At 31.7% G+C, this 12,220-nt stretch overlaps 1 protein-coding gene across 4 annotated transcripts in view; it reads right to left on the reverse strand.

Annotated features, from left to right (window-relative positions):
- pros (homeobox protein prospero) overlaps positions 1 to 12,220 on the reverse strand; it is a 93,481-nt gene that overhangs the window by 10,663 nt on the left and 70,598 nt on the right. For 3 of the 4 annotated variants that reach the window (XM_023158798.2, XM_023158797.2, XM_023158802.2), the window contains 2 exons: positions 9,911 to 10,092; positions 2 to 161 (listed from right to left, as the gene is read on the reverse strand). In XM_023158798.2, coding sequence (XP_023014566.2) covers positions 2 to 161; positions 9,911 to 10,092 — 342 coding nt within the window. The remainder of the gene's footprint in view (position 1; positions 162 to 9,910; positions 10,093 to 12,220) is intronic. The other variant, XM_023158799.2, reaches the window with a different exon arrangement.

The raw sequence follows: 12,220 nt of genomic DNA on the forward strand, positions 1-12,220 counted from the left end.
CCTGTGGGCCCCATACCTCGATGTGATTATTTCGGTTGTAGTGTAAGTTGAGCACCCTGTATAACTCAGAGTCCCCACCAACGTGAAGGTCATCAGCGTTCTTGACACCTTCTGACACTGCTTGTCTTGCATACTTTTCCATTTGGATATAGTAGAATTCCCTGAAAATGAAAAATATATATTAACCTCTACAATCATATCTACCAATTTTATCGATTGCAATTCAGTTCAACTATATCTATAGGACGAGGAAAATTTTACAAATATAAAAGTTCAGTCAGCATTGAAAGAAGTTATATATCACACCAACACAAAAAAATCAATGAAAAATTGAGTACATTTGTTTCCTTTCTCAGTATAGACAATGATAGAAAAATTCAGATTTAGATTTAATAGCGGTTTGATGATTGAACCGAACAAACACTATTGTGTAACTTCATATTCCAAACATTAGTACAGGTACGTGTCAAACCCAGTTATGAGAATAACATGCTCTGTAAGTCTATCAGGTATATTGAAACGATTCATGACTAAAAAAATATGAAAAAATAAACTAAAGTTCATTCGAATTACATCACTTCAACGCTACCACTACTGCTACGCTAGCGAAACAATCATTTTCTCCAGTGTGTTTCAATCCAAACAGAAGTAGTAGTACTCCTTAATATTCACTGAACGCAAACCATTATCAACCTACAGGTGTTTTTTTCTACGTGATCTTAAAAAGCAAACCACTTAATGCGGGTTTGAACCTTTAAGAGGTCAAAGAAATATAGACACCTCACTTTCCAAAGTGCTGCTTCGTTTTGTAATTTCTTGCACTAAATACACAATCTGCTATACGCGGAAAGCAACAGTTGTTAACGTTAATATTTTACCATAGCTAAACAGGCATATTAATTATGCATGCCCAATTGGCCTATAATTGGCGTTTGAATTCAATGACATGACACTACCATGTTAGGTAATATTAATACAATCTCATTGCAAACATTTGGTCTATTATCATCTACTAACAGGTTAACGATTGGCTTGTATAAGGTTCTCAACAAAATTCGGGTAATGACAAGTAGTTGTTATTCGGCCAGCACTATCTGGTTCTTGGCCTTTTCTCATGTAATGACTATCCAGTATGTAAAGATTTTATATTTTAAAATGAGTAAAAACTGTAAATAAAGCTGAAATCTCATTAGTTCATCTAAAATATTGAAATTATTTTATGTCTTTTTCAGATTGTTCTGAAAGATTCAAAGAACATGTATTTGTGATACAATAGAATGAAAAAACGACTTTAAATTCGAAATATTCATTGGCCGCTAACAAGTATTAAAAATATTACTTTCAAATTATCGACCACAGAACCCGAGATTCATTTTAAATTTACAATGTGTCCAAGATAAGCATCCCAAAATCAGAAACCCTAAGAGATACAAAGTTGGGTAAATTAGGAAAAAGTTGACTATTTAAGAGCTCATTTGACATTTTGAAATTTTACTAATCAAAGGTTATTGTGATACGTCAATGAAGTTGTAGCGGGTGTTTTTTATTTCTCTCTTTATACTAAATTGAAATTGATGGTTTCTTAGAAACACCATCGGGTTGAAAATCGGTAAAGGCCATCGTACACAGCATAAAAAGTGACAATAATAAATTGTTTTTGTTTTTAATATTTCAGGACAAATTGAAAATTTGTTTAGAAATTCTAGTTGATGGTGGAGATCATTTTATAAAATAATAATAAAAGTAATTACCGGTGCGTGATAGCTTTATGTATATTTAGTTTAAAACTTTTCATGCTCTCATGAATGAGGAACACTTCAATAAGTAACAATAAACATTGATACTTTCCATTTTCGAAAAAAAATATTGGGAAATAAGTCTATAACATATATTCAGGTCTCGTGGGAAATCTTTCCGTAGCATACTTTCCCACAGTGTTTTAGATTTGTTTACGGCGCCACTGATTTAAAAGAATTCGAAACACCAGGTAAGTCACACAAGGGAATCTTGAAGGCAAAAGACGTTAGACAGACACAATAGATTTTAACAGCTGCCTTTTGATCTACCCTCCCCTTGGTGGCGAACCCTCTTTAAGAAAATTCCTTGACGTCTTAAGAATAAGGCACGCGTCTTGGAATAACGAACTTTACTGGATAGATTGATCAAAGGAACCAACGGTTATATCTTTTATTTAAACAACTGTAGGGACTAACGAACTTTTGGGGATATAATATTAAATGTTGAAATTCATATTTTATATTGATACTTTCTCTTGAAATTTTGAAAAAAAATCTTGAAAAAAATCCATAGTATTTTACAAAAAAGAAACTTATACTTTCTCAAATTATAAATCCATATTTTTTTCAGGAAAGCTCACAGAAAATGAGCAGACTATTGAAATCAAAATTAAGTAACTTATATAGTCAGATTTTATAAAATAAATAGGTATTATATGAAAATAACAAGGAAGACGATAGATTAACAATGTCTAAAGATAACTATATCAACAATTTGAAATTAATAAAAAATTGTAGAATTCTTTGTCAAACCAACCGGGGTTGGGAAAAAACTATGATAAATAAACAAAACTTCAGAATAATTTTTTCAAAACTCAATTTCAGATGATTTTTTTAAATTCTTGGAAATTCTAGAGTATTATAAGCTTTCATAATAATTATGTGAATGTATATAAAATAGACCATTATGAAACATTGAGACTCATTTTGAATTCATAGACAAATATAGTTCATACGGGAGTATGACCTATATATTCTGGAATATTCTAAAAAATATCTATCTCACACTTTATTGTGGGATAGATTTTCACTAAACGGTTTTACAAAAACGCAATACGTGTTTCGCCATACACTCGCTTCTTCAGGCGTGCCTAACGGCCGATTCCGTCGCATACGGAATATTCCTGTACTTTCTCTAAATATTTCAGAAACATTTGAAACATATAGAGGCACTGCCTTCTTTTATCACATTTATTATAAAATTCAACTACGGCAGGCCCATAATGAACTGTATTTCATAAATGAGGAATAGAAGTCTCCTTCCCCAGTAATTTTTGACTATGAGCTACTTTCACAGACAAACGGACATACTTTTATTTTATATCAGAATTTCAAGTAGAAGTCAAAATTTATCAAAAATATTTTTCTAGTCATTTTTTCAGAATTTTGAGAAAATATTGAAAAATAATTATGTATTATTATATATTTATTATTTTGGAATTGTCAGTCTGAAAATGAAACGAAGTATCAAATGAGCGAAATATCAAATTGAAATTGAAAATTTCAAGTCTCATCAATTTCAAGTGAATGAAGTAATTTCATTGTTTATAACGCTGATATATATATATATATATATATATATATATATATATATATATATATATATATATATATATAATCAGATTGTCAATTGATTTTATATCATCCACATTTGATTGGTTTTCTCTTATCACATTCGGTGGTTTGAAAAACAGTTCTACCATAAATGGTATGATAGTTGAAAGGTCTAAGCCAATAACCGCCGTACGTTACATTACTAACTAATCCAAAATATCCTCTTTAAATAGAGTCCATGGTTCCACCAGTATATAAAAAATATTAGGAAGACATTTTTAGCATGAAACTTCTGAACATAATTCACTTTCAGTTATCAAATACGATGTGAACCTGTATCCCGATGATCTTAATAATTAATGAGGATGCGAAAATCTCGCGTTTTTCACTATTCTCTCCAGAAACAATACATTCATGAATTAAAATTCCAACTTTCTTTCTGAATTAGAAAAAGATTGTCATAGTTCGAAGAGCTTGCTGGAAACAAAGGACACAAATTCGTATTGTAAGTTCATTTCAGAATTGTAACTTGAAGTTGGTTCACGCTAATTAGTCAATGCTAATTAAAAAAAAACACAATATTGAACGAGTTTACAGAAGTTACTTCTAAAGAACTGTGAATAGAATAAAAACCAACCAATCAGTTTGAGCTTGGTTAGCAGCGTATATAAAAATACACCTGCGAGGAAAAAACTTTTATAATTTGCGAGTTGTATTTTGTCTTCGGATACTTATGCCCAAGAAGAACTGCGCTTTTGATATATATTCATTTGATTTGATTCATCAGATGCGCTAAATTATTTCTGTACTTTAGATTTCGCTTACAGAATTTGGTATAAACAATTGATTTTTTTAAATTCGAATGCTACTATAATCGGTCTTAGAAAAATATGAGAAAAATTAAAACCAACTACTCACAGTTTCAAATAAGTTCAGGGAAGGAAGTGCATATTTTTAGAGCAGTCTGGTATTTAGTATGATCCAAACATAATAAATAATTGTTCTATAATTTCAAGACAATTGAAAGCAATGATGCTTGTTTGGAAATTGAATATAACAATAAGCCCATCTTTATGTGTCACACTTTTATAAATTCATTCTCAGTTTTCATTCACCTATGATGATTTTTTATGTCCAATTCTGTCTGTCTGTCTGTTTTTCCGTTAATACTCACAAGTTGAGAAACTTGTGCGAGCTGAGGACTAACGAGATCTTACGTTTTAACGTATGATTCCTAACACGGTTGCAGGTCGAGGCAGGAATCGAACCCACGGTTTTCCGATCGTGAGTCGGGCCCACTACCACTGCGGCCAATTCCAATATATCCAATATTTCTTTGAGGACTAGTGGGTTGCGTTGAGGCGAAGGGTTCATTGCAATCATTGAATCAACCGCTATGTGGAACGGTGGTTCAAGCCCTATGGCCCGACGATCGATTTTCCCTACCTGAAGCCCAACCCGTCCTAGGAATCGCAAGTTGAAAGGTTAGACCTCGTTAATCCTTATTTCGCACAAGTTTTGATTTTCAAAGTTTGCCGTTCGAAGCAAACCCAAATACAAATTTCAACAGATACTAGAAGTTTAACTGAAAATTCCCACAAATTCATATGTCACAATTGGGATAATCAACAATTTTCAGCCCAGTCGAAAATAGTTTCTTGGTGCGTGTAACATTTCGTAAACTTCAATAAAATTCAGAATAAGTACCTATGTGCTTCAGAAAATGGCAAAGATTTAGGAAAGGATGATAAAAATAAAAATAAATATAATAAATAAAAAACTATTCCAAAAATATGGCACTCAGTGCTAAAGTTGAAAATCATTTCAAATTATTGTAATTGGTGCTAGTTTTATCAATATTGAGGTTATTGTTTACATTCTCTTCAGTAAATTCTTTTTTTTTTACATTAGTTGAATATCTATTTTAATTTTGGTTAATGGAGAATATCAACCTGAGCGGGTTGAAGCTGGAATTTATATTTCATTTTATACATTATCAATATCATTACCTATAATAACTGTTTGGAAATTCAATTATCTCTTGAAAAATTATTTTCAATACTTCAAAATATCTATTCTATTCATACAAGTTTTCTTCCTAACGTCATGAACGGTAAGAATCCACACAAAGACTTCTGAGGGTGATGTAGATGAATGATGAATAACAAATATCATTTGAGAAAAAATAAAAAACGAGAGGGGTTGCGTTGGAAAATTCATTGTCTACAATAGTTCAACTATCAGTTCAAAAAATTGATACTGAAATGAAATCAAGGTGTGTTATTTCAATCAAAATCTAACCGAAGTCGATTAAAGGGATTTTAAGTGACCGGAAGTAATTTAGTGGGAAACGCCTTCTCACCTCCCATACCGCCCATAAAATCATGGGACGTACAATCTTACCGCTAAACTGTATCAATAATTAATTAAGCTAATTGGTGATTATTGATTGTTAATTATTTACGCTTACATTTACAGATCCTATCTGGTTGATCTAAAAATAAAATGACTTTGTATTATCAAAATAAACCAAGTTCTCTTTTTTTTGTCCCTAAATATATTTTATATGCAAGTTTGAACAAACGTTTTGTTTGTTGACTGATGCAATGTCTTTTGAAATTCCAAAATCTTATATTACGCATAGGAACCGATTTCCTTGAGATCGTATTCACATTATTAGATATTAATTGCTAATTACATGCGAAAGCTAACGAGCTGAGGTTAGATGAAAAAATATAATGTAAAAGTAGTTCAAAACACCCCTAAATGCAAAGAAAAAGCCCGTCGTACTAATTAGTCTGAAGACCTTAATTAAGTTATTTTTAATTAAGCAGTATATTACGTTGACGTCGAGGGATTTTTTAAATCATCGAGGTCGTATGTACAACTGTGTAATAAGCTGGTAATTACTTCAGTTGATTGAGTGGTTGTGTATGACATAAAAAGACAGTGAAATGATTTTGAGGATAAAAACAGTATAGCAAATCTAAAAGTGTGTCATCAAATACTACTTATTCGGAAATAGTAATTGATGATCAAATATTTCCTTCAGTTGATATACAAAAAATTACCAGTATCAAATATTTTATTTGCAAATATTTTTATTTGCATAGTTTTTCAAATATTATGGGTTCTCCCTGAGGTAGAATACCAAAAGTCGAAATTATGACATCTCTCAGTGCCCTTACAAAAATTTATTTTTCACAATTGCTTAATCTCATAAAACAGAAACAGCAATTATGATATATTCAACCTACCAGACAATGAATATGAAATCAAGTGAAGTAAGGATATGCTTTTATTATAATGTTTGAAAATGCTACAGATATAAGTATCCACCTGGCATCCACCTTGGCCTAAGATGAAAAACAGAGGTTGCAACCAACTGATCTTCAGCCTTTCCCGTTTCATTCTGGGAATAAAGACTTATTATTATTATTAATATTATTATTATTATACGCCACATATGCAAACTGTTGATCTCGAAATGGAAGGCCCAAGATTTTGAGTCTCTAAACTACCCCACCGTTGTGAAAAATGCTATGAGACTGTGGCAAATTCCGAATGTGCAACTTCGGTGAAAAAAATAATAAGTAAATTCTCTACTCCATTTGTTCGAATGTGGTTAACAATGCTTCATGCTGAATTTTACTAGTTCGGACTTCCATTGTTTAATGATTCTAATATGATTTGAAATCTCTGGAAGAACAAATATTCATTTTAATTTCATTTGCTCTTTCAGAGAATCCAAATCATTTTAGAATCATTAGACAATAAGAGTCGGAACTAGTAAAATAACTTCTCTTCATGATAGCCTAATGAAATAGTTCTGGCGGAAGTATGAGCTCTTTGGACTGAGATATCTGACCTAAGCGTTACCTTGTTCACCACAAAAAAAATGTGAAGCTTCTACGATTAATAATAATTATCCGAGTCCGTATCGAAATAACTTTTGCCATTACTATGGTTTTCATCCAAAACCGAAGTAAACTTACTATGCTAGTGTAGGTGATGTGAAAAAATATGACCCAGGATACTCATCAATATTTCCAGTAATCCCAGTATTCAAAATTTTGAAAATATTGCTGTTGAAATATTTGAAATAATTTATAAAGCGGGGTACTATTATGTACAGAATTATTTCATTTCCTTTCAATGCCAGTCATTTTTTTTCTAATTTTCATAATATATGAAGACACAATTTGCGTTCCTCACTAAACGAAAGTGTGTGTGGTAAAAATTGAATCAAGTCATTCATTCTTTTCATAATTGATAATTGTACACTTTTTTGGAAAACTAATAAAGATAGAAAACTCTTGTATGCGATTTGACGTATTCGCTGCTCAATTTTTTCCATCAAATTAATATTATACTCGTACACTGTCAATTAATGTTTTGATATTAACATTAACTTCAATAGAAAATCAAAAACTGAGTTATGACTAATGAAATGTTGACTTTGTTTTGAAAAATTAAAACTTCAAAGTGAGCATATACACGAGGACGATCTGATTGTAAATGAGGAAGTACACCGTCCATACGCTTTGAGCTTTCAGGTTGTTTCGTATGGAGCAAATTGTGTACCTTCATAAATCGAATAATTCAACTGTACCCTATTGAACAGACTATAAGTGGAAACCAAAATTTACATTCAAGTTCACGAAAAGTTTATTCGTTTCATTAGAAAATCTGTTCTGCTCAAATTGAACTTTTTTCTTGATTTGTATTTTTTGAAGATACATTATCTGTTCAGAAATCAATATTTTATGAAATTCAGCAAAAAAATTGTATAAATAAATTCATGAGAATTCTCAAGATGGTTAATAATGGAAATGTTTTCTCAAAATAAGAAGGGATAAAATTCAGATCTCCTCTACATAATTAGGTAAAATTTCTTCAGCAAATTTTTAACAAACTTTGTCTAAGATTATTTTCTATTTTCCTAAGTCCTGAAGTTCAGATGATGGAGCTTTTATAATAATGAAAATTGGAATCGTGCTTTTGACGTGCTTGGATAGATGACAAAGAGCTCATCTTTAATCTTATATGTTTCAGCATGGCGATAATGATTAGTAAACAAATTCCTGGAAATGGTGAGATAAGTATATTGAAGTAATTGTTCATATACCTAACATGACTTCATTTTTGTTTGTTTAGACAGATGGGTCTACCTCGATAAGATAAGAAATTCAATATCGTGTGCTTTAATCTATCCAATTTGGTAATAAAGAATATGGAAAATACTTTGCGTATTAACCCTTATCTGATATCGAAGGTTTTTGGTTGAGTGTACTTGTTACGACCGATTTCTGAAGTTAAACTTGAGGTTATACACAATCATTTCTAAATGATGACGAATAAGAGCACAGCCACTAAAAAATAACCGTGTTGAGACAATCATAGATTACCAATTACTAAAGTACTGCTTATACATTTCAAAAACTCAAATGCAATTTCATTCTTCATTGGACTTCTTTGGGAAGAACGCTATTACTGTGTGATATAAACTCATCCATAAAAGTGCAATTGGTTATTTAACTACTTATGATGCACTGTTTGGAACCTTTGGTGTATTAATGACTATTACTGGAGTTTTTTTCCCAACACCAAATCTTTATTTTTAACACCTCGACACGTGTTTCGATCACCAGGTGATCATCTTCAAGAGGAAGATCAAACTAAAAAAAGTCCAGTAATAGTGGTTATTTAACTCATCAACTGGGGCTGGATATCGCAAAAAGTTTTAATATCATATGAATTGTGTTATGTAATAAATTGATGGGTTTGAATTAATTCAAAACTTTTTTCAGAGCATGTTATTGAAAGCTTGTTTTTGAAAATGACTTTTACAGCTTGTCAAACCTAGGAAGAGCCTTGATAATTACCTCTCTCTCTCTAGCTCGCTCTCATCGTCTTCTAACGAACGCACATCTAGTGGGCGGGACCATAACGGAATTCAGAAAGCTCTTGCTACATTTGACAAGCTGTATTATGTCATCTCCCAATATATCTAGATCCGAATCTGATATTTCATTATTCTTATTACTTTTTAGAGATGTGGCCACGTGGCACCGGTAGGTACTAAATTTGATGGTCAACTCGTTATTTTGAGATTAACTGTCTATTACAGAACATTGTGAAATAAAAAAATATATCAAAAAAGAACGACGCAAAAATACCAGAAAAATTAAAAAGTTATATATTTTGAATGAAAAGGCCTTATTGCATTTACTGAAACAAATAGTACCTAGATGGTGAAAATTTGGATATTTATAATCTCTTAATGTTGTTTTAAAAGTAGTTACGATGAAACTCAAGTTTTGAAATGGAAAATATCAACTAGGAGAAGCGTTAACCTTTTTGAAAAATATATAGACAGAAGTACAATTCTTCAATAATTTCATACCGTTTGATTGGAAAAAATTCTGGCTGATTGATATTTTCTTTGGCTCTTTTTTTTTATTGAAAAATCATTTTTGGAAATGAAATTTTCTTTTCAGACTGGGGAAGGTTGAGAACATGAAAGTGTAAAAACGAAAAGAATAGAGTTCAAATCTTACCTGAAGTTAGAAAACCACTTCACGAGTTGGGCAGTGTTGTTTTTATTGAACTTGATGTCCGGGAAGTACATTTTGAGAACTGCTGAACTCGGATATCGTACCCAGAAGAACATCAGCTTGGCTTTCCTGAGGTGCATCGGTGTTAATGTTGACGAGTGCTCAGGAGTTAAGGAAATATTCGTCTAAATTGTAAAAAAAAAACCAAAATAGTACACCACAAAAATATGTGTAGAAAAAATTGATATATAAATATTATTGTACATAAGTGAAAGTTTTCATATTTTTCAAGTTTTTATAAATTTTCCATTAGAATAAATTCATTCGAAGTACCAAGAATATAATTTTTGACTTCTTTCTCTGAGTGGAAGAAGATGAAAAATTCAAGAATTTGAGATCTGGCTGTCATAATACACTGGTAATTTCATGTCAATTACCAATTCTTTTCTATTAAACATGTGGAACATTTCGCTTTATTCTCACATAAGTATTAAGACATACAAAGTGGATGAAGAATTCATAATAGCTATCATTGTAAAACTTCCTAATAACACACATTACAACTCAAGCAACGTTATTCAGAACTTTTTATTCAGTTACTAACTGAAAATTCCGTCCATTTCTATGAATAAATCATTGATTGATCGAAGTTATAAGTGAGTTTTCTTTCTTCGTGTAATACAATAAAGGTGTATTATAAGGATTCTAATAAGGTTTTATTTATCAGATCTGATTCCGATACCTCATCGAAAAACTTAACCCCAAGTCATAGTTTAGAAGACTTACAAATAATGGCATTAAAATGATTCTTTTTCTGTTCAACTGACGAAACTGAATTGGCTTCTGAAGAAATGAGTTTCACAAGAATGGAAGGTAAATACCGGGTAGTAAGAGAGCTGAAGTCGGATTTAGCATATCAGAGGAATACGGACAACTTTTACTGTATTAGTACTAAATGGTATCACAATTCGGCGTTGGTGCAAGTCAGAATGTCATTCTGATATTTTTCAAATTGATACTCATTTCTTCAATGAAATTTCCTCCGATTCAAAACGAGCACTGCTCCCAACACCACAACTGTAACACTTTCGACGTGTGTTCCACCAACTAAGTTGGTGTCTTCAGTAGATGAAGTAGCCTTCAGTTCATGACACACATCAACGATAAGTTGAGTACAAATTGGCGAAAAATTTCCTACCCACTGAAAATATGCAAGTGTGGTGCACGAACTACGAACAGTGACAAAGGTTTTATTGCAAACCGTCCATTATTTACCTTTACATGAATCACTCCGTTGAAAATTTCAAAAATTAGCAGTAACTTTCAAAAAAACATTCTCGCCAAATTGTACTCAACAAATTATTGATGTGTGTTCAAAGTATCAGATATGTAAAAGCAAGGTAAGGAATTAGTTTACTTCATCTGCTGAAGACACCAACTTGGTGAATGAAATGCCTGTCTAGAAGAGTGTTGGTGTTTGAGAGCATTCCTTTTGGTTCTGGTTTTATTTTACGACAGAGGTTTCAGTTTTACGTTCAAGGTTCCCTGATTCAGTTATTTGCGTTATATATTTTTTCTACTGAAGCAACAAAATCATTAAATGTAAATACTATACCAGTATTTGTGTGATATTATTTGTGATTTTTGCACGTGTTATAAGAATATACTATTATCATGAAAGTATACATGTGTATATATTATTATTATTATTTGCATTAGAAATTGTATTATTATATGCATATGAAAAAATGTAGTAATCCAAAAATTTATGAATTAAATGCGTTTTATAACCTGAAGAACGTAAATTGATAAGGTAGGTATACAGAGGTCTGTTCAGGATTCGATTCTTTACGATTCGAATTGGGTAGTTTTGCCTCTTCACATATTTTTGAAGAAAGAGGCCCATCTAGTGCATATTAACAGTTACACAAAACAGGCTCATGCGGGACGTTGTAGACTACCAGGCCACATTTTACGGCCTGCTTTATAGAGTTCTCATCCCAAAAAAGGAGGGCAGGACCCTCAGTAGGAAAAAAAATACTAAAAGCAGTTAGCTGTTAGTTCTGGTTTCAGTGTAGTTGAATCTAGTCGCATATTCAGAACAGAAATATCGGCGATCCTAGGGACCTAAGTCATTGATTTATGTACCTATGGGCAGATTTTATAAAATCAACCTCACAGATAAATCAATGAAATTGCATGACTCTTGAAATTGGCAGTGAAATGATAGAAAATACTCTCCTCAATAATATGATTCAACCTAACCACACTGGCCCTGAGAGGAATGGATCTGCTAATTCCCTCGCAAGAAGG

This window comes from Leptinotarsa decemlineata, unplaced genomic scaffold (genome assembly GCF_025532065.1).
Source record: "Leptinotarsa decemlineata unplaced genomic scaffold, Ldec_3_MD MMD2_tig00003348_RagTag_RagTag, whole genome shotgun sequence".
NCBI classification, from domain to species: domain Eukaryota; kingdom Metazoa; phylum Arthropoda; class Insecta; order Coleoptera; family Chrysomelidae; genus Leptinotarsa; species Leptinotarsa decemlineata.